Consider the following 22,433-nt stretch of genomic DNA (forward strand, 5'->3'; position numbering starts at 1 on the left):
GACGTCATAGCCAGAGAAGATGGCGGCTGTGCTGAAGGCGGAAGGTAAAGGAGCTTTAAACAGATTGTTTTACCTCCGAACTCTGTGCTGCTCTCGACTAGCTCGCTCTGTTTTATACGGTATATCTGGAAAGGAGCCACCGCTGGCTGGCTCGGTGTAGCGTGCTGTGACCGGCAGGTGAAGCCCTGCAGCTGGGCTCCGGGACTGCTTTAATCACCGCGGAGGCGAGCCTGTTACCAGCAGCTAGCCGAGCTCCGCCGGTGGAGTTAGACGGCTAGCAGAGCAGCTAACACCCAAACATCCGCACTCGCATCTGAGTTCCCCTCCGAGTGTAGATCATGAGGGCTTGAATAAATGCAGCGCTGCGTTAAAACCTGTTGTTGTCTGGGTAACTGTGCTAATTGTTAACGCAAAGGCGTGAAACGTTAGCTTTGACCAGCCAGCTGCAGCTGAGCTCCCGCGGGCGGGGTGCTGTGCTCTGCGAGGCGGCCATAGCACCCATGAGAATCCGGGGTCTGAGCCCGGCCTGTGGAGACCGAGCCTGTGTGGGAGGAGGATGGATCCTCTACACAAGAGGCTCAGCGTCATCTGTTATCTGTGAACCTGCCTCAGTGAGCGTCTTGATGATTAGAACTAAATCAGATATCGATCAAGTGACAGCTGGCATGTTTTCTGTGTGTGTGTGTGTGTGTGTGTGTGTGTGTGTGTGTGACAGCAGGTGATGTTTGGGTTTTATTCACGAATTAATCAAAGAAGTCATTCTGTGGGTTAATCATCACACACTCACACCGTGAAGCTGTTGTTATGTAACTAAACACACACAAACGCACTCCTATCCCAACACACACCCACTTTACACGCTCTCCATGTAAAGTGGGTGCAAATTCAGCTGTTGCTAGGCAACAGGGAGCTATTGAAGAAGTGCGTGGCTGTCTGTGTGTTTGTGTGGAGCTAGCCAGTTCAGATATCAGATGTGTGTGTTTGCAGCTCTTGTTTGTCATTGATCACACTGATGACCTGTTCTGTGTGTGTGTAGCGGGGCAGTGCAGGCCGCCTTGCCTTGTGTGAGACTCATCCTGCATGGACTCGTCACCATGAGCAACAAGGAGATGGTTTCCCCGGAGACAGGTCAGTCCCATCCACCTGCACACAGACAGTGACTGCATGGTGTCGCGTTTGTGTGTCCATCAGATCAATGAGTTCTTCTTTAACGGATTTCTGATTTCCTGCCGGGCCTCACGAGCTGCTGTGTTTGGTGCTGTGTGTCTTACTGTCAGTGTAGCTGGTTGTGTCTTTCATTGTGAGTCAGAGGATCAATATGTCACTTCTTCTTGCAGTTGAAGTGTTTTAGCTCTTTCTGTCTTCTCGTGTATTTGTTTGTGACTGTTTGTCCAGCTGGACCGCCTCTTAAACTTCGCTGTCCTTCTTTTATTATTTATGCTGTTTCTTTGTTATTGTGTCTGTTTTCGCTTTGATATTTGTTGTTATTTATCTTTTTTTTTTTATATAAAACTATTAAATAAATGTAAGATAACGTGTGTTTATTCTTATTTATTTAACCGGTTTTGTATTATTAGGGTTTTTGGTTCTATCTCGGGTATATTATTACTGAACTGTATATTTTAATATTACTGGACCTAGTTTTATTTCAAATAAACGAATTTTATTTTATTACTGATATTTTATTACTATTATTGTTAGTAGTAGTTATAAATTATGCTATATTACTTTTACTTCTACCCCTTTCCTTCAAATCTGTTCTAAAAAGGTTTATTTTTATTGAAGTGAAAAAATGAAAAAATAATTATAAAAAACAAATATTTCAAGTTTAACATTTTTTATTTATTATTATTAATATAAGTTGGATACTTTTTCAAGCTTGTTGTCCACATTAGCTCTTTAGATATTGTTTAAATTTCATTTTCGTGTTGTATTACTTTCATTTTGTTTTTATATATTTACTGTTTAGTTTACTTGATCATTTTAACTTTATGTAAAAAAAATTGTTAAAAAAATTAAATCATGATTAAACAAAATCATTTCATAGCGTTTATTCATGTTTTAATTCATTTTAAAATGTTTAGATATTATACAATTTGTAATAATTATTATTATATGTATATTAATATGTAGTTTTTTTTAATAATAATAACAAACATCTAGCCGTTCTCTTCAGAGCAACGGCTAGATGTTTGTTTTGGGTTTTTTCAACTAGCTGAAAGAAAAAACGTCATTAGTCGGTTAAAAGATTTATTTTTGTTTAATTAATGTTAGTGTTGCTAGTGTTACTAGCAGTGTTAGTGTTGCTATGACGATGTAATGGCGCCCCCTGTGACCTTTGCTCTCTGATGGAAAGCTGTAAATAAGGGAGGTGGACAGTAAGAAGCCGTTTTGTTGGTGTTCTGTGGTTTTTCTGCTCTGTTCGCGTATGAAATGACTCAGTGAAAGGCTGATCGCAGGTCCTGTACTACAGGACGGTATGAAAACAAGAGTGCAGACATATTAATCTGATGAAATCAAAGGATGAACCTGCTGGAGGGCAGATGTTAGGAAGCTCCTCTGAGGGAACATTAGAGACGCTTTGGTTGCCGAGGCGTCTGCAGCTGTTTAATTTTACCTGTTTTAAGTCTTTACCAAAGTTTGACTGCAGCTCACAGCGGTACGTCGTGTAGGATTTCATCGTGTGTAATCTGTTTCAGCTACCAGTGACATGGAGATGCTTCAGTCAGATAACGCCCTGCAGACTCACTGTGGTCTGATGATGCTTGCTGCTGTAGAGCTCTGTTGTGTCAGCTGTGTCTCAGTAAACCAAACAGAAGAAGTCAGTGCTGCTCTGACTCAGTGACCTCATCCACTAAACTCTGTTTCAGTGTTTCTGAATGCTTTCCTACTTTTAGACTCAGTGACAGTCTGACTTTTTCCTCTCGATGAAATGAATGAGCTCCTGGGTGCTTCGGTAACATATATCGGAACAAGTGTCCCAGTTTCCTGCAGTACATCAGAGATATAGTGGGTCCCCGTGTATCTTTACTGGTGGAGGAGGGGTGGGGTTTGTGAGATCTTCAAGCTCGGCTCCTCTGTTAGACCTGAGAGTTTGTGGGTCAAGATTAGCAAAATAATAAAGTACAAAAGAAAAAGAAAGAAAGATGGAGGCAGGCTGGAAAAACGGTTAAGTCTCTAATTGAACTTGTTTATATTGTAAAGCCAGTGATGGTGCATGAAGCCCCTGACAGGACATTTTCATACCTTTAACTCGTTGAACTTTGGCACGCAGTCATCCACACGGACCCCCGCGCCCAGCTACACCTGAGTTCGGCGGCTTTTTGCTGCTCGCTGTGGTCAAACTGAGGTTGCACACGTTGCCAACTCAGACGCGTCTATTTTTAGTCTCAGTTGTGAGTGAAACGCTGGCTCTGCCCAGCTGCGATTGGTGGAACGTGTCCACTGTCTGACACTTTGTTTGTCTGTTCATCAGTCCTGGGTCATTTTGTCCTTCATGTCATATCCTGTAAAAACCTCTAAAAAAGTGTTTGTTTGTTTTTACCTAAAATGTGACTGTTTTCCGCCGTCTTTGCTGAGATCCTGAGATATTCAGAGATTAATGTTCAGGATTCGGGCCTTTGATCGGTGCTTCTTCCACATCGCATCATCTACCTCCACCTCTTCCTATCCCAGCATGCTCCTCTGTTACACCAACGCTCTGCATGTCCTCCTTCATCCTTGAACCTCCTCTGAGCTCTTCCTCTGTTCCTCCTGCCTGGCAGCTCCACCTTCATCCTCCACTCTCCTCTGCACATGCTCAGACCTTCTCAGCCTCTCTGACTGAGCTGTCCCTGTGATGGACTCATTTCTAATCGTGTCCTCTCTCACTGAGGGTGATGATGATGAGAATTTGAGGTGTTTGTCCGCATCAGAACCAGCAGAACCACTAACTGTGTGTGTGTGTGTGTGTGTGTGTGTGTGTGTGTGTGTGTGCGCGCAGAGAACAAAGGACAGAGGAAGGTGTTTCTTCCCAACAAGCTGCTCGAGTGTCTCCCTCGCTCGTCCAGCCTGCCTAATGAGCGGCTCAGGTGGAACACTAACGAGGTGAGTTCTCGTGTGATTCTCGTTTCCTGTTTGACGCAACCGGTGGAGGCAGGAAGTGACATCACACGGAGGATATTATCATTATCACTGTTTAGAACAACAGACCGAGGTAGGATCAGAGAAGCAGGTTAAGAATGAAAGCAGAGTTTCAAACGTTAAAGGTAAGCTGTTCTATTACGTTCGTGTCCTCCATCACTGCTGTTATCATCACTTTTAAGTGAGGACTTTCGGGGCAGGCTCAGAGGTGCGATCCCTTTAAAACTGGTGTTTACTTGCGACTTTCCCCGCAACCCTCCCTGCCCCAGAAAGACAGTCAGAGAGCCCTTGGGCCTCCACCCACTGTGAGCGTAGGTGACTGCATCAGGTCGGACATGCACGTCAATACAATGGTAACAATAGCAGAGGGGCCGTTCTTTAAATGTGAGGCAGAAACCGTCAGTTTGAGGAACTAAAACCTGCACAGGCCTCGCTGCTCTGAGTGTTTCTGCTCTGATAAATATGAAACAGAAACTCAAGAAGTCCCGTTATTTATTCAGTCTGCACACGCCACACTGTCTAAACCTGATGAGCCCGTTACAGTTGACAGTTCCCGCCGTCACCATCTGTGGGGTTTTCTGAGTTTGAAAGGAAGATTTGGCGTCAGCGTCACAGATGTGGCTGATTGTTTTATTTTACATAATTATAACTCGGATATTCTGGTCATTCTAACTAACAACTAACTGCTGCTCAGTCCGATGTTTTACTGGGACATTGAAAGCCTCCTGAAGTTTTCGGGGTCACTAAACGATATGACAGAAAACGTTTTCTTGAGCGTCAGCAGAAAACGTTTCATCCTGTATGTCGACTGTAACGCTGTTTTTACGAGCAGTTCACTCTGAGCTCTACGTGTGATTTGAAATCATGTAAATCGTCTTTGTTTCTGCAGGAAATCGCTTCCTACCTGATATCCTTCGACAGACATGACGAGTGGCTCTCCTGCACCCTCAAAACCAGGTACAGACCCAGAGCACACCTGTCCTACACAAACAGCTGAGGGCCTCTCTCCTGTTGGATTTTATTGATTGATTGATCGGTTTGTGTGTCAGGCCGAAGAACGGCAGCATCATCCTGTACAACAGGAAGAAGGTGAAGTACAGAAAGGACGGATACTGCTGGAAGAAAAGGAAGGATGGAAAGACGACGAGAGAAGACCACATGAAGCTGAAGGTCCAGGGCATGGAGGTCTGCAGCACGTGCACGCACACACCTGAGCACAGCTGCTCCCCCTGCAGGACGCACAGTGTCACAGCACAGCAGAAGGAATACTGTTTGTGAGATTATTGTGGGAGGAAATAAGATGCATTTGCTGCCCTGAACATTATCTCTATGAATAAAGATGAAGCTCGTGTCCACATCCTGTTTTAGATCAGTCAGTTAGTCCAGGCTGCAGCAGCGACACAGCGTCTGCTCTTATTTTGAAAGGATCGTGCTGTTCTATTAGCGAGTGTTGAGGCTGACCCCTGCTAAACTGTGCTGGTCTCTGGGTTTCAGTGCCTGTATGGTTGCTACGTCCATTCCTCCATCGTGCCAACATTCCACAGACGATGCTACTGGCTGCTGCAGGTCAGAATAAACACCCCGTCACACACACATTAACACACACCACGCTGCCACTGGTTTGCAGCCAGTTTTCCAAGTGGTGTTGATTCAGCGCTTACAAGGAACCATATAGAAAGAAGTTGTCCTCAGCTTGTTTACGGGTTCCTTTTATTTACTGCAGTGTGTGAGCGACTGCAGGCTTAAACATCATTAAGATTAAGCAACACTGAGATTAAATGTTGGTGTTTCCACTGACAAAGTTCAGAGCTTGACTTTACTCCTGAAGTATGAAGTTGAGTTCCCTAGTTTATTGATAGATGCAGTTTATTCTTTGAGTTTAGTTCCCAAATTTATTTACTGTTTTTAATTTAAAAGTAAAGTTTAGGATTTAGTCTCAGACTGGTTCACCAGTTATGGTACTGAGTTTAGCTCAGAGTTTAGTTCCATGTTTTTCCATCGTTTTCAAATTTTAGTCTCTCCTGGGGTTTAGTTCCTTACTCAGAGTTTAGTTCCCAATCTTGTAATTTAGTTACAAAGTTTAATCTAGTATTAGTTCCAACCTGTTACCCAACTTGTTTCGTTCCAAATTTAGTTGTAAAATTTAGTTCCCAGTGATTTAGTTCTTACCTTAAGACCATGGTTTGTAGTTCCCAAACTGAACTTTTGGTTCCCAAGTGGTTACAGCTTGTTTTCCAGTTAGTTAGAAAGTTTAGTTCCCAAACTACACCTTTAGTTCCAGCGTTTAGTCCCAGACTTATTTCCATGTTTCATGTCTAAGTTTAGTTACCTGGGATTTGGCTCCTGACTTCAGACCAGAGTTTAGTTCCCGAGTTTAGTTGTTGTATTTAGTTCCTGGTGTTAGTTTCCAAGTTTATTTACCAGTGTTTGATCCTAGATTTATTATTTGTTTTATTATTTATTACTTGAATTCCTGAGTTTAGTCGCCAGTTTAGTTACGAGGCTGCAGGTAAGCACGAGCAGAGTGAGAGGGTCCCTAAAACTGCGTATCAGAACTAAGACATCAACTGCAGGCGTGTACGCACTTGCAGCCTCAGTTAGCAGTACTTTCCCATGCAGACACATGCACATGCATGCAGACACGTGCACATACATGCAGACACATGCACATACATGCAGACACGTGCACATACATGCAGACACAAAATAATAGAAAACGTAAACCTAAAATAGTATTAATCAGTGTGTTTCTGTGCGACAGAACCCAGACATCGTGCTGGTCCACTACCTGAACGTGCCATCCCTGGAGGATTCTGGGAAATGCAGTCCACTGCTTTGCGCGGTGGCCGACCGCCATGACAGCGTGCGCTGGAGCCGAGACGACCTGCTGAGCCAGCTGAGGCCCATGTGTATGCACGAACACCTAACTGCATGTGTTTGCCACATTGTGTGGATGCAGAGTGTGTATGTTTTGTAGTACTAATGTGTAGTTTTACTGCGTTTCAGTCCACAGTATGAAGTGTTCAGTTGGTGCGGGAGATTTCAGTATTGAGGAGTTGGTTCAGCAAATCCTGGACCGACAAAGAACCAAACCACAGCCGCGCACACACACCTGCCTGTGTAACACTGCCCAGGGTGAGCCCTGAACACCTTCACTGTGACATCGCTATGACATCACAGAGTGAAACTAACCGCCCAGCCCTGTTTATCTCTGAGCACAGTGTCATCCGGAGTGAACATTCCCCACCGATGTAACAGCACCAAGCATCGCATCATCTCCCCGAAACTCCCGCCCTCTTCCTGTAGGCCATCCGCCTCGCCGGTGTCCTCTGAGCTGGGGGAGGTGGGGAGAGGAGGAGCGGGAGGAGAAGCCAAACTGCCTCACCTTCAGGCTCAGACCAGCCCGGTCTCATCTCCCTGCCCCTCGTCCACGTAAGTCATCCGCACAGGAAAAAGGGAAGTTATCGGTCGAACTGTGAACGTTCCTGCTCGAGTCCTTTTGGTTTGGTGGTTCGTTTTAAGCGAGATAGCCCAAAAACTACTAAACTGAATTTCACGAGCAAAGAAAAAGCCATAAAGCACTTCAATTAAAATAGTTAAAAAATTGGCTTTGTTGGAGGATCTGTAATTCTCGTTATTGTCCTTTTGAACTGTTTGATCCTGAGAGAAAAGCGTTTTATTTTAAAGCAGCTCTGCCTCAGATTCACACTGACTCTGCAGAGAACACATATGGACTCACTGATTGTGAAATTCATGAACAATTTGTGCCAGAAAGTTGTCAGAGGGTATTGATCATGAGCTCGTTTCCTGATTGATCGATTAGTCCTGTTTGTTCCCACAGCTCCTCCTCCTCCCCGCCTCAATCCCACCGAGCTGCTGTCACCATGAGTAACAACGGTAACGGTTTCTACGGAGACCGCCATGGCAACCTGACGACGGTGGCACTGCCACAGAACGCAGTCATTGTCATGGCGACTGCTGCCATAACAGGAGAGGGAGGAGGGGGCGGCGTGGCGAGAGCGGAGGAGGCGGGTTTGCGGAGGAGCCTGTCATTCACCGGCTCTGGGCAGTTGCTGCTTTCCCCGGCCCTCCCTCCCCCAGGCATCAAGCCCACCTCCCCTTCCCCTCCAACTTCCTCCTCCTCACCTGCCCCCCCTTCCCTCCCCCCGCCTCCTGTGCAGGCACCAGGCGTGACCACCCTCTCACTCACTCTTCTGCCCTCCCCGGTTATTGGAGGCCTTCTCTTAACCCCGTCTTCCTCCAACACATCCACCTCCCTCTGCTCCCCACCACCTCCTGCTGCCGCTGTCTCCCCCCCCTCTCCCCCCTCCTCCCCCTCACCCCCGCCGCCGCCTCCCCCATCCCTTCCCCCTGCCTTTGATCCTGACTCGTTCCTCAACTCCCCCAAACAAGGCCAGACGTACGGCGGCCCTGTTCCTCCTCCCTCCTCCTCGTCCACCCCCACCTCTGTCATGTGCACCACCTCCTCCCCCTTCTCTCCCCCCTCCCTCGCTCTCTCCCTGTCCCCCACCTCCACCCCTCCATCCTCTGTTTCCCCTCCTTCCTCACTGTCCTCCCTCTCATCTTCCTGTGAAGTGGACAGGAGAGACTCAGTCCTCCCTCTTTCTGCCTCTCCTTCCTCCTCCTCCTCTTCTCCCCAAGTTCAGTCTACAATGCCCCCCTCCCTCTCCCTATCACTGTCTCCCACGTCCACTGTGGCCCCGCCCCTGCTGCCGCTCTGCTTGGAGCTCGGAGCTCTGGGGGAGTCTGAGGCAGTGAGGGAGGATGCAGAAGAAGAGGTGAAGGACAGGAGGGGGGAAGATGATGATGATGAAGGAAGTGCTCCTCCCTCTAAACTCGCTCTCCTGCAGGTGAGGATGTGCTCGATCTATTTCTTTTTAAAAAGTGTCTTTTAGTGGGGGACTATTTCCTGTAGCAGAAGCTTGTGACCCTCCTCCTACATCAACACCCTTTTTATTTCTGTGCCTTCCAGACAAACCATGCCTCCTCCAGCTTGGCACCACGGCAACAGACCATTAGCAGTTCTGCCTCCCTGCTCCTGGTGTGTCAGAGTGCGGCGACCCAGGCCTGCCAGCCGGCCAATCAGACTTACCGACAGGCTGACGAGCATCAGCATCCGTTAAACCCCGGGCAACACTCCAATCACCTGTGTATACCTGAGGCCCCAACCCCCGCTCAGACATCACGTCAGCCCTTGTTGCTGCAGCAGCAGTCTTCAATATTTGCCAACAGTGACGCTAACATGGACTCCACACCTGCTGCTGTTGCCATGGATACTGCTATCCAGGTGAAAGAGGAGAGCAGGCGGGGTTCCGACTCTGAGGACACCTGCATGAACACTCAGCTGGAGGAGGAGGCGGAGCCCTGCGAGCGGGGAGGGGAGGAGCTTGACATCTCCTTTGACAGTCAGTTTCCTGACCTCATCTCTGACCTCATGACAGAGGAGGCCAATCCTGTCGCGGCTCATTGCGCTGCCGTCTCCGCCGTGCCAAGCCCTGCCGTGTTTCCGGCAGGAGTCCGCTACGTCGTTCCTCCCCAGCCCTCCCCTTCCTCCTCCTTTCTCCCTTTTCCTCACCCGCTGCCCGCCTCCTCCACACGCCTCGCTTCCATCACAGACTTCTCCCCGGAGTGGTCGTACCCCGAGGTAATCAGTCGCCAATAAATCAGCTTCACAGTCGAGCAATCAGTCAATAGAAAATCAGTCAGAAAGTTTACAGTGAAGGAAGTGGAGTCCAGTGATCGGGACATTGATCAGACGAGTCAGTGATTGATGCTCTGAGCTTCTTTCACAGGCAGGGTGGAGTTCAGCTGCTCGTCCACAAGAGGGCAGCAGAGTCCAGCAGCTGATTCAGATCAGTCTCTACCTTCACTGTCGTCATTGTTATTATTTATCGTCAGTGAGGTTTTATTGATTTAACTGGGTAAAAGTCAGAAGATTGAACCTGACGTCCATAAAACGACATGATGCATCGATGCAGCCGACTGGGATTGGCCTGTTCACTATGGTCAGACCCTCCTGCTGCTTCTTGTGGTGTTGGACATTTGTACAGGCCACGTCGTACATTTATCACAGAAGTACAAATCGCACATCATAAGCCGCCCCCAGAGAGCGAGCTCAGGAATTCAAGGCTCCCTCGTGGCATGATGATTTCTTTGTGTTCTTACTCGTCTCTCAATTGAAAAATGTTTTTTGTTTCGTTCTTTCTAACTGAGGGAAAGCTGGCACAACATGACCAATTTAAGACGACACAGCTACAAGATGCAGTGACCCAGAGTCTCCATTTCAAATTGGGTAGAAAGGGAGGACTTCAAACTATAGATTTTAAATTGTGTCGATAGGCCGCGTAAAACCAGTTACGATTAAAAAATGGCGACGGAAAGCGGGCGAGTGGAAGAAAGAGAGAGAGTGAGTTTTCATATTCGAGACATTAGTGACGTTTAGTGTTTGGAGGCTGTAGTTAGTGTGTTGTGTTTTGTGTGTCAGTTATACTGCTGAATGTCACATTTGCTCCACAAAAGCCACCAAAGGCAGATTCCAGTGGAAACGCTTCTACTCGGATTTAACATTTTTTTGTCTGAATTTAGATCAATTGTGATACTATAGTGTGTAAAAATGAAAAAATAACTCCAATTTCAGATATTTGAGGTTGTGCTGAAAATAGTGATACCAGACAAGGCAAGATAAATAGTTTTTAAAGGTGAAATATAGAGGTAAAATCAAAAGTAGTCAAAAACGGCCAGTTATACCCTGGACCCAGAGGCTTAATTAAATATTTCTAAGAGGAAGACTCAAGAGAAATGTGATGAATTGAAGGGGGACAGTACGGTGGGTTTGGTGGTGCGAGGAGCTCAGATGATTATGTCCCGACAGGTGTATTTTGCTCATAGTGAAAGGTAAGGTCTCTCAGAAAAATTATGCGTAGATAATTGTAATAAAATATTAATTTTTAATATTTTTTTCATCGATGTTGTGTGTTTTTTTTTTCTAAATGCAAACTCTCTATGGGTTGCAAAAAACCCTGTATGTGATGGAGGGAACACAACTTTCAATTTATCCAAGATTCGACGCGACAAAAAAGATGGAAATTTTTGCAGGATGTAATCAAACAGATTGTCGTCGCCCTGCTGAGTTGGTGATGTGGGCACCCAAGTTTGTGAACGCGATAATTCAACAACGAAGTGATGTAGGATTTTGAAATCGTACCACGGGTGCTTCTACTAACAGGGGTAGCAAACTTTTAACATCCTCATCTTTAATAACGAACTTCTTCTTGTGTACTTTGATCAGTAAACGCGTCGATTGTTCTGTCTTTGGAGACGAAGTGTTGCGCAGAGTCAAATGTCAGGCAAGAGGTTGAAAAACTTATTGTCAGAATTACAGATGTGTCATCCTCACGTCACACAGTATAAAAGGATAAGCTAACTGTGTGTTATTAAATGCATAATAAATATTTTGTATTTAAATACATGTATGTAAAGGTGTTAAAGTGATGACTCATCAGTCATCGTTGTGTCCTCTGCAGGGCGGAGTAAAGGTGCTGATAACAGGGCCGTGGAGCGAGCCGTCGGGTCGGTATTCATGCGTGTTCGATCAGAGCACCGTCCCCGCCTCGCTGATCCAGCCAGGGGTGCTGCGCTGCTACTGTCCTGGTACACAGATTTTCCTCTTCCAGCCTGACTATGCTGATTGAAATGGCGCGTGTGACCTGACAGACTCTCCCATCTCCTGTCTTTCAGCCCATGAGGCCGGCCTGGTCTGTCTGCAGGTCCTGGAGTCTGGAGGTTCGGTTTCGTCTTCGGTCCTGTTCGAGTACAGAGCGAGGAACGCCAGCTCTCTGCCCAGCTCTCAGCTCGACTGGCTCTCACTAGACGGTCAGATTTCCCTCTCTATGTCGCCACCTACACATGGCAAATAATTAACGTGGAAGTGGGCTGAAAGAGAATTTAGAGATCCTGATATTTCAGATTTTGTACTGCCAAAAAACAAAAAACAGATGATGCTTGATATGTTTGAATCTCAGGCATTACATGACAACCCCAACACAAGGCAGTCTGTATCAGTGAAATCAACCAATCAAAACCAAGCCTACAAAACATCGAAAAGTCAGTTCAGTCAAGTAAACTCTACCACACAAGCGGTTCAGAGGTCAGATACACTTCTTCAAAGCTCACTCCAACCTCAGAACCAAACTTTCACTCAGTTTAGGATGTTCCAAAATCCCAGTTTGTTCTTATGATCGTGAAGAACAGCCACAAACCCACAGAAACCAACACAGAAGGACAAAAAGCAAACAGAAGTCAAGTATCTGGAAGTATTCTAGAAGATTATCCACCAGGCGAAGTGTCCCATCAGAGGTTCACCTCCTTAATCTTACTTATGAGGCGAAACCAGCCAAAGTGTTAAAGATGTGAGGACCAACCAGTCTGTGGGCTACAGTATTTTTGTTGTTGGTGGTCCTTATACCGCAATGGAAACTGTTCCAATATATAAAGAGCGTCCAATTTGTTAAGCAATCACATCCTCCCTGCACACATGGTGTCATCACCATTACACTCCCTCCAGTTGGTTCTTTGGAGGACTGTACGGACGTCTGTCTGAATATGTAGTTTGTTCTTGGATGGAAAATGAGGTAGTAGAAAAAAACTAGTAGTAATAGAAGTTTTAAATAAATTGTATCAGCATTTTGGGTTCGGTGCCTCTGTACTGTAGTGGTTTACACATTCGTCTAACGTGTTCCTGAGTTCATGTTTGACTCATGCGGTCAGGAACAAATTGCCTGTTAATCAGAATGTTGATGGTTTGAAAGCATTTAAAGGCCAAAGTGCTGTATGAATATGAAGTGTAGTTAGAAGGTTTACAGTGGAGCAACTACTGTTCAGTGATCGGGATATTGATCAGACGAGTAGGTGATACTCTGAGCTGCTCTGCTAGAGTCAGTGTGGGCTTCAGCTGCTCGTCCACAAGAGGGCAGCAGAGTCCAACAGCTGATTCAGACCAGTCTCTACCTTCACTTTAGTCATTGTCATTATTTATCATCATACAGTGAACTTTTATTTTAACTTGGTCTTTTTTTCTGTAACTTTGCGTATGGCAAAGATTTTGTTTTATCCGGGTCGCAGAGGCAGCAGCCTAAGCAGAGAAGCCCAGACCTCCCTCTCCCCAGCCACCTCCTCTAGCTTATCCGGGGGAACACCAAGGCGTTCCCAGGCCAGCCGAGAGATATAATCTCACCAGCGTGTCCTGAGTCTGCCCTGGGCCTCCTCCCAGATATTCTAATATTTATTCCTAAATTCATTTACAGTCCTCACATCTGTCTGCTGCTGAAACCTTGTGGCAGTATAGGGATACTTCCTATTAGGAAGTCTTTCATCAGTGACAGTTGCTTATTATAATGATAATAATGGATTGGATTTATATAGCGCTTTTCAAGGCACCCAAAGCGCTTTACAACATCAATATTCATTCACTCTCACATTCATACACTGGTGGAGGCAAGCTACAGTTGTAGCCACAGCTGCCCTGGGGCAGACTGACAGAAGCGAGGCTGCCTTATCGCGCCATCGGCCCCTCTGGCCATCACCAGTAGGCGGTAGGTGAAGTGTCTTGCCCAAGGACACAACGACCAGGACAGAGAGCCCAGGGATTGAACCGGCGACCTTCCGGTTACAGATGCGATTCCCAACCCCCTGAGCCACAGTCGTTTTTGTTTGTATTGTATTGTTTGTATTAATTAACGCTGCACTCACCGCTGTACGCTGGCGTCCACCTCCTAAAGGTATAACTGCATGTTACGTTGATGCAGCTGACTGCAATAGTCTAATTTATATTGAGCCAGAAGTGACCAGGATGTCAGCTAATACTAGTTGCCTTAAAATCAGATCCATCCTAAATCAGCACTGAGTAACATTTAAATAAAGTCTTTGAATTGCACTCATTGAAATTAGAGCTTAGAATTCTTGGGCAGTACATTTAACCACACAGCAGTCATATTATTTGTCAGATTATTGGATTTAAAAAAAAAAAGGATCCCACAGCACAAGTTCTAGAGGCCCAGTACAGGTTTCCAATTAGCTGATGCGAGGCCTAGCAGACAGCTAGCAGCTACAGCAACCTGTCAGAGATCACGCCCCTAATAATGAATTATCATAACTTTAACACGTGGCATATTTAAAAAAAAAACACCCTCTGTACATTTGTAGAAGCAAACAAACAAGATGATATAATCTGAATAATAAGCAGAGGATCAGTAATAGAGCCTTGTGGAACTCCATTCTGAGTTTTGTTTTTCTCTGTGATCTGTCGGTTCCTGCATCCAGAAAAACTCAGATTTTTGTTTAAAATACTTCAGGTCAGACATTTAAAGGCTGTTAAATGTGTACTCCTGTTTTTCTGACACAGAGACATGCTGATTTCTGCTGTGAAGTTGGACTTTTTAACACTTACACACTTGGGGGGCCTCTGGTGGACATTAGTGGAACTGCAGCATCTTGTTTTCAGCTCGGTTGGTTGTTGTGGTCAGAGTGAGAGGGCAGCTGTCTGGCCTCAGCTGTCTGTCTGTCGAGGGTTTCCGTCTCACATTCAGGAATGTCACACAGTCAGTGGAGACACTCTATCAGCCTCCCCTCCCCGCCCCTCCCGTTCCCTCTTTGTGGGTTTCCCAGCATGCCTTTCTGCAGTGTTTGGACGTCCTGCCTGCTCTCTCTCTCTCTCTGATCCTCGTACCGCCGCTCAGTCTGCCTCCTCATGGCATGCGTGTCTTTGTGCGTTGCTGCACACATAAGGATCCCGTGTAGACTTGTCCTGTGACATCACAGCGTACCCAGCATGCTCCTCACCTGAAATCAGACGCCCACAGACAGACGATGGACACTCGGCAGCAGGATGGTGCCGGTAGGACCAACCTAAGAGAGTGTGTGTGGGGTTTTTTTTTTTTTTTTTAAATGTGATGGTTGTCATGGTTACATGGTTGCCACATAACCACGGCAACCACCCACAGTCATCAGAGAGGTAATTTTCTTTCTGTAAACTTGTATTGATTAGGTGTTTAATAACAGGAACAAACATGAGAGCTGCAGGTGGAAGTAACTGTTAAAAGTTTTAAAACTGAAGCCACATCTCTCACGTTGTGCGACGCGTAACGTGTAATTATTTTTGACCTTAAACCTAGAAAATGTTAACTTTAATGTGCTGTCTGTCATTCTCTGAGGAGAGAATCTGAATCATTGCTTCTTCCTTAAGCATTGATCATCTCATCATTTCTGTTTGGATTTTAAACTCGGCACTGTTTTTTTAGACTTTCAAAGCCGTCACGACGTTCAGGTCCCCGTGGCCGCCGCCCCGGCTGAAGGAGTCCGAATCAGACGTCGTTTTCTTTGAGTTTGTGTCTCTTTGTAGGTGTTTTTGTTCGTTAGCAGACGAAGGTCGATCCAGAGAAACGGGTAAAATAATCACAGCAGCTGTTAGAAAGCAGGGAGTCCCCTGTGTGTAAGAGTGTGTGTGTTTGGGGGGGGGTCCAGGTCACAGGCTATATTAGGGACTCTGCTTTTATTTCCTTCACACACACTCGGTGTGCCAGGCGGCTGAGCGATTGAAGTCAGTCAGATAGTTTCCATGTGAGACACTGTGTGTGTGTGTGTGTCTGTGTGTGTGTGTGCGCGTGTGTGTGAGTGATAAAGAGGTGCTCTTTAAAAAGTTATTTAGGAGCAGCCTCATGGTTAGAGCTGTCAACACACACACAGTTTTCTGAGCTTCAGGACTCCGATGATTGACGGTTTGTCCTTCTGCTGTTGAATCTGCAGCAGTTTACCAGAGATAACCCTCGATACCGGTGCATCATGGGAAGTGTAGGACCCAGGGAGTTTTCTCACTCAGCAGCCCTGTTAGTAGCAACCCTGTGCAGTTTACGCTTCAGGAATAAGTGACGTCTGTTAGTGGAGACGACCTTTCAGAAATAAACCTATAAATATTGTAAAGTTTTGTTTCGCCATGCTAACGCCCTACAAAAAATCACCCCGCAGCGCTGCGTCAGTAACTATAGACGATGGATGACAGGGTTTCACCCTCCGTGTTCTCTTCCTGCAGATAATCAGTTCAGGATGTCCATTCTCGAGCGGCTGGAGCAGATGGAGCGCAGGATGGTGGAGATGGCCCGCGACAACAACCAACAGCAGCAACAACGGCAAAATCAACAGCAGCACGGCAGCCAGCTGGCCACGCCCCCTCCTCCTCCACCAGAGGACCACGAACAGGTGAGACTGCTGTTCTCCATCTGAACACCATTTGAAGTCACTTCATACCAAACTTTCCTGAAAGCGCTGCTTACCTACAATAAGTCACGATTGTGTTGGATTTCTGTCTCCGTGTGTTCACTCCTCTCAAAGCATGTCAACAAATACTCTTTTAAGAAGAGATTAAAATGTCAGTAAAGAGGTTTTGATCTCAGTGGGTGGACTGAGCTCTGAATGTAAACGCCTGCTGATCTTTGTTTACTCACATTCACCGAGAGTTAAGAGGTTCTTAATGAACTTCAGAACAAAGCCATCCAGTGCTTTACAGTTATTAATAATATCGGTGAAGGGAGCTCTGATGGTGGCGTAGAGAGGAGCACGATAATCATGGCGGGAAAAATTAAATGCACTTGTGACGTTGTGCAAAGCATTAGCAGATGACAATGATCCAATTCTGAGCACATTTTAAACAAAGAGAACCAAGATGAACACTTTAACACAGCTTCTTATGTTTGTTCCATGAACTGAGCTGACTGTAGGTCAGAGCGGACGCCGTGTTTATCATCGCTGAGCTCTTAGAAAGTGTTTAGCACCCAGCGTCTGCTATCACTGACGCAGGTGAGCAAACTGTCGAGGCTGACAGGGGGACATAGAGCTGCAGTGGGCGGTATCACAGCTAAGAGTGGTCTGGCTGGGAGAAATCATATATATATATATATATATAGAAAACAAAAGTGGGCCAAGGACAGAGCCCTGAGGAAGCCATGATTAAAATTAACAGCAGAGGAAATGGAGTGCATGTTAATGGATAACTAACAGCGACAATTTTTGTTTATCTAGCACCAAATCACAACAACAGCCACCTTTATAGTGTAAGGTATGGATGATGTCTTTGTAAGAAAGCTGTAAAACTGAACTGTAAGTAACAATTCAGTCTTGTGACGCCGTCTGTTCGTCAAAAAAAATAAAATTAAAAGTCGTTATTTTCACATCTTTCATTTGGTGCCCACACTCAGGTCATTCAAAGTAGCAACCTGGAGCCTGGAGCTAAACAACAACAATCAAAACCACCACGAAGTAACTGAAAAGTTACTTCACAGAATAAAAGATGACAAATGAAGCTCGATTCTGAGAGCAGTAACAGTTCAGCTGAACTTTTAATTTGAAATTCACTAAGACTGAAACTTGGATGGATCCTCCTCTAAACTCATCAAACTGCAGCAGAGGCCTCGCGGCGAGCGCGTACAGCTGGATCCTGTGAAGAACAAACGGTGTGACCTCTGCTGAACCTCCCTCCGCCCCCTCGCCCTCCCTCTGATGTCATGGGAATTTGGCAGACGCCGCGGTCGAGTTAAAATAGCCTCGCTGTGACAGAGAGACACTTGACCTTAACTGAAACAATCTGCTGTTGTCTTGAGAAAGAAGAGCTGCTCAGGGAGGCCCCGTTAACTCTCTCGTGCCCGGGCTGTTACGCAGCTGTGCACATCTGTCAGTCAGCTGTGCACACACAGATGTTTGTGTGTGTCAACCCTCAGGCGTCAGCATGGTGCCACTTGGATTGAACTCTGCTGGCTTTTTCCACTGATCGAGAAAATTAAAAATCACATTGTCTGAGCAGCTGGACACAGCAACTAATCTACACTGAACTGTGCTAAAGGAGATTCACCAGCAACCTGAACTCCTAACGAGCAACATAAAGCGCAGCTTTAAGCCTTTAACAGGAGCTTTAATGCCTAAAGAGTAACTTGAAGAGCAACTTTCATCCAAAGGGTAACTTTGAAACATTAACAAAACCCTTAATCCTTTAAGCTTTAACAGCAACTTTATCGCTTAATGATCAGGTTTTATTCCTAACAGTCACTTTTTTTGTTTAAAAAGCAACTTTATTTCATGAGGAACAAATGAAAGAGCAGCTTTAAACCTTTAACAACAACTCAGCTCAAACAGCTGCTTTGAAACTAACTTCAGTCCTTAAAGAGCAAATTAAAGTTAACAGGCTTAAAGTGGATTAAACTGGAACTGGATTAAAGTCATCCTTTAACACTAATCCTTTATTGCTTAAAGATCACCGTCAGTACTTTCTCGGACTACAGAAACTAAGGGTGGCTTGTGAAGAACAACACTCAACTTCAGCGGCAACTTGAATCCTTCAAGAACAAAATATATTACGCAAATAATATCTGTATAAAGTTAAAGAGCGATGCCTTAAAGATGAAATTCAAGGGCAGCTTCCATACCAAAAGAACAACTTTAAAAGCAACTCTAGCAACTTAAAGGCATTTATTTTTCCTTAAACCTTGCATAGAATGAGTCAGAGTAACTTATCCTCCAGGAGCGTCAGAAAGAGACCCAGTGTTTTAGCTCGATCGCGGCACTTTTGCAGACCTAGAGTCTTTGATTGCTGACCTGAGCGAACGTAATCAATCAGCCTGGAAACGTCACTTTGAATTAAAATAAAAATGTTGCGCGTAAACTGGAGACCGCAGAGTTTATTTACTGCGCGGGTTAGCGTGCGGTTAGCGCGGTGTTAGCATGGTGTTGGTGCTGCAGCTGTCCGAGAGCCTGATGGATGACTGACAGCTGGGTGGATCACAGAGACTCTCTCTCTCTCCCTTTCTGCCTTCAGTCATTTTTAGCCGCGCTTGTCCTCACAGAGAGGGGAGGGGGAGGTGTGCATGCCTGGGTGAGTCGCAGGGAAAACTGGAGGGGAGGGAGGAGGGTATGAATGTAATGTTTCCTACCAGCTGGAGGAGAAGGAGGTGATTTATAAACTATCAGTTATCAAGCTAAAGGAGCTCCCCTGTGATTGGTCTAAAGTGTCACATGACCCTGTGAAGTCAGGTAGCAGGTGAGGTCAGAGCAGGTTAAAAAGGGCAAAGCTGACATTAAGCTGTCTGATCTGTGTGTGTGTGTGTGTGTGTGTGTGTGTGTCAGTCCTCTCAGTGGTTCGAAAGGAGGATTGTGGGAGTGTGCGAGCGGATGATGAGGGGCGGTCGGTGGTCAGGGGGAGGAGGAGAGAGGCTTCATCACTCCGTTCGTCACCGTGGCATGACGCTGCTCCACCTGGCTGCTGCACAGGGATACACACACCTGATCCACACACTCATACACTGGAGGTAAACACACACACATATTTTCCTGTTACTGCTGTTGTTTTTGCTTTGTTGACATTGTTGTTGCTGTTCACAGGAATGTAAACAGCGACAGTCTGGACCTGGAACAGGAAGTCGATCCTCTGAATGTCGACCACTTCTCCTGCACGCCGCTGGTAAATATACACACACAAACATCAGTGGCCAACGGGGTCAAAGTTCATTGTTCAATATTTCAAATTTGTACCAAGAAGAGGAACTTCTGCCTTAAAACACCAAGTTTGAACCCTAAAGAGCAGCTTGCATCCTGTTGTGTTACTTGCTGTCGTATTGCTAACTGAGTTGCAACTAAAGGTCAACTTTCATTGTCCAGCAGTAACGCAGTGAGCGCCATATGAGGAATGTAAAAGACAACTTCAACACTAAAAGAGTGACTTTAGTTTTCAACAAATGTTGAAGAGCAATCCTTAATCAATACAGAGTGAATTAAAGCAAATCTATTCACTTTTTGGATAGAGACCATCTTCCATCCTCATAAATGGAAGTGTCAGAGTTGTCATGCCAACATCTGGTTGCTGCTTCCCTCACCTCTGTGTCACGTGTATTCCAGATGTGGGCATGTGCGCTGGGCCATCAGAGGGCGGCAGAGCTCCTCTACAGCTGGAACAGTCTGGCTCTGGGCATCCCTGATTCTCTGGGACGCTTGCCTCTTGCCGTTGCTCGCTCCCGAGGACACACTCGCCTCGCCACGGCGCTGGAGGAGCTGCACATGCAGCGCACGCTCGCTAACGTGGTGTCCAGAGACGTGCACACGCCTCCAGCAGACACGCACACACCACAGCCACCACTGTCCCCTCTCTCCACCAGCCCAGATACAGGTACTGCTTACACCTGTTGCCCATCATGTGGCCTGAATCCATCTCTGTGATTGGCTGTAACAGTATGCACTCTTCCCAACAGGTCTGAGCTCCTCCAGCAGTCTCCCCTCCCCCAGTGACCCCTCCTCACCCTCCCCCAGCTCTGCTTACTCCAGTGGCCCCGCCCCCATGGAGACATCGCCCTCTTCCCCTTCGTCTCCTTCCTCCTCTTCCTCACTATCTGTCTCCCCTCCCTCCCCCTCCTCCCTCCCTCTGGAGTCCATGTGGGGGGAGGAGACAAACACCACTTTCAGCACAGGTAGCATTAGCGTTCATTTATTTGTAATTCGCTGACGTACCTGATGAGGTCACTGATCGTCAATTTCGATCTTGCAGGTTTGAACCCTGGTGGTTCCAGAGACTCCCCCCTTCACCTCATGGACTATGAGAGCGTCTCTGCCAGTCACGCTCAGTCATACATGCACACGGCGAGCAGGCGGCGGTCGCACGCCACACTGGAGGAGCAGCTGCTGAGCTACAGTGAGAATGCCGAGAACGAAGGCGAGGAAGAGGCGTATCTGGAGGAGGAGGTGCTGCAGGTACCAAAATATAGTCCTTAGTTTAGACCAGACTCGTTTTTTAAATGTATTTAATGAAAAAAAATTCACTGTTGCTATGGTTACCATCCCCACACATCAGGTTGACATGGCAACGCTAGCAGAGCAAATCATCGAGGCAACCCCAGAGCGAATCAAACAGGAGGATTTCCCCAGGGGGGCGGAGTCACCGCTCCGAGAAAGGTGGGACAACCCGGCCATACAGGACACCTGGCTGGCTACATACCTGGAAACGGTCGACACCCACGCACACTCCCCGCCCAGGTAAGCCCCGCCCCAAAATATGCCAGAAAAGTGTAACCATTAGAACCAAACGTTGTCATGAGAAGTGTGCACATGTGCTTGCAGGCGCGTGTGCCCCCCCTCACCACTCAGCGCTTTAGCCCTCCAGAGGCTCCGCCCTCCCTCTTCTGCAGCATGGGCAGAATTCCTCAACGCCTCAGCCAATGGAAAGATGGAGCGAGATTTCGCCTTGCTGACGCTGACAGACGGCGAGCAGAGGGAGCTTTACGAGGCCGCTAGAATCATCCAGAACGCCTTCAGGAGATACAAGGTGCACATGGCGTTATGGGAAGTGAGGGAGCGAGCAATATTAGGGATAAAGGTTTCTAGTGCAGGGCGAGCCGTAATCCACCTCTAAGTTTAGTCTGTGTGTCCAAGAACACAGTTCAGTCCCGTAATCTAGTCCGATAGTTCACTTCCTTCTCCCCCAGCTGAATTTGGTCATCCTAGTCTAATTCTCCAAAGGTTTTTTAACAAGGGCTGAACTGTTAACAAAGCATTTGGACCCATTCAGCACCAAAAATGTCTTTCTGTATTCTCCACTGCTCTTTATCAAATTTGTGTCTGCTAACAAAGAAAGAAATGCCCTCAGTATCTCAAACATCCACATCATGTCTGCAGTCAGATAAGCATACCAGAGGAAATACATCCTTAAACTTCAGAGGTCACTCTTTCATACCATCCATCTGCTGTCATCTAGGTTTGGTTTGGCAGTTTATTCCCAGGAATCTTAGTATTTTTTCTTTATTTTCAGGGTCGGAGGTTAAAGGAGCAGCAGGACATGGCTGCGGCCGTCATCCAGAGATGCTACCGGAAGTACAAACAGGTGTGTGTGTGCTGAGCTGTTTGAGTTTGTCTCGAGCTTCACTAACACTAAACTAACCTGCCATGTCTCTTTACCATCTCTCTCTCTCTCTTTCTCTGGCTAGCTAACATGGATAGCTCTGAAGGTAATATGGCTGACAGTAGACGTAGTGATGTGTAGTCAGTACATCGCCCTGTGTGTGTGTTGGTGTGTGGCTCACTGTTTAACGACCGCAGTAATGTATCCGTACTACCTCGAGCTCATGATGTCACTTTATTTTAGATCCAGTTTTCATTCGAGCTGGAACAGAGAGGCCCAAACCTGGGAAATTACATAAAATTGTTAAAGTAGGGCTTCACTGTGCAGCAATAAAATACTCAAAGATAACAACTTTATTGTCAAGTGACAA

At 46.4% G+C, this 22,433-nt stretch overlaps 1 protein-coding gene across 2 annotated transcripts in view; it reads left to right on the forward strand.

The window, feature by feature from the left end:
* camta2 (calmodulin binding transcription activator 2) overlaps positions 1 to 22,433 on the forward strand; it is a 27,089-nt gene continuing 4,656 nt past the window's right edge. Inside the window, exons 1-23 of one of the 2 annotated variants that reach the window (XM_086270052.1) lie at positions 1 to 44; positions 1,037 to 1,128; positions 3,983 to 4,086; positions 5,012 to 5,079; positions 5,172 to 5,307; positions 5,617 to 5,688; positions 6,884 to 7,031; positions 7,129 to 7,257; positions 7,344 to 7,554; positions 7,964 to 8,993; positions 9,116 to 9,787; positions 11,667 to 11,793; positions 11,881 to 12,015; positions 16,226 to 16,392; positions 19,306 to 19,487; positions 19,561 to 19,639; positions 20,074 to 20,341; positions 20,424 to 20,639; positions 20,717 to 20,919; positions 21,020 to 21,201; positions 21,286 to 21,490; positions 21,974 to 22,045; positions 22,149 to 22,169. In XM_086270052.1, the coding sequence (XP_086126178.1) occupies positions 1,095 to 1,128; positions 3,983 to 4,086; positions 5,012 to 5,079; positions 5,172 to 5,307; positions 5,617 to 5,688; positions 6,884 to 7,031; positions 7,129 to 7,257; positions 7,344 to 7,554; positions 7,964 to 8,993; positions 9,116 to 9,787; positions 11,667 to 11,793; positions 11,881 to 12,015; positions 16,226 to 16,392; positions 19,306 to 19,487; positions 19,561 to 19,639; positions 20,074 to 20,341; positions 20,424 to 20,639; positions 20,717 to 20,919; positions 21,020 to 21,201; positions 21,286 to 21,490; positions 21,974 to 22,045; positions 22,149 to 22,169 (4,461 nt within the window). In that variant the 5' untranslated portion in view covers positions 1 to 44; positions 1,037 to 1,094. Of the gene's footprint in view, positions 45 to 1,036; positions 1,129 to 3,982; positions 4,087 to 5,011; positions 5,080 to 5,171; positions 5,308 to 5,616; positions 5,689 to 6,883; positions 7,032 to 7,128; positions 7,258 to 7,343; positions 7,555 to 7,963; positions 8,994 to 9,115; positions 9,788 to 11,666; positions 11,794 to 11,880; positions 12,016 to 16,225; positions 16,393 to 19,305; positions 19,488 to 19,560; positions 19,640 to 20,073; positions 20,342 to 20,423; positions 20,640 to 20,716; positions 20,920 to 21,019; positions 21,202 to 21,285; positions 21,491 to 21,973; positions 22,046 to 22,148; positions 22,170 to 22,433 lie in introns of those variants that run through there. The other variant, XM_086270062.1, reaches the window with a different exon arrangement.

The sequence above is a fragment of the Aulonocara sp. 'chitande type north' Nkhata Bay genome, linkage group LG3 (assembly GCF_057382095.1).
Source record: "Aulonocara sp. 'chitande type north' Nkhata Bay isolate Kocher_YH1m ecotype deep benthic linkage group LG3, A_spYH_male_GT1.1, whole genome shotgun sequence".
Taxonomy (NCBI): domain Eukaryota; kingdom Metazoa; phylum Chordata; class Actinopteri; order Cichliformes; family Cichlidae; genus Aulonocara; species Aulonocara sp. 'chitande type north' Nkhata Bay.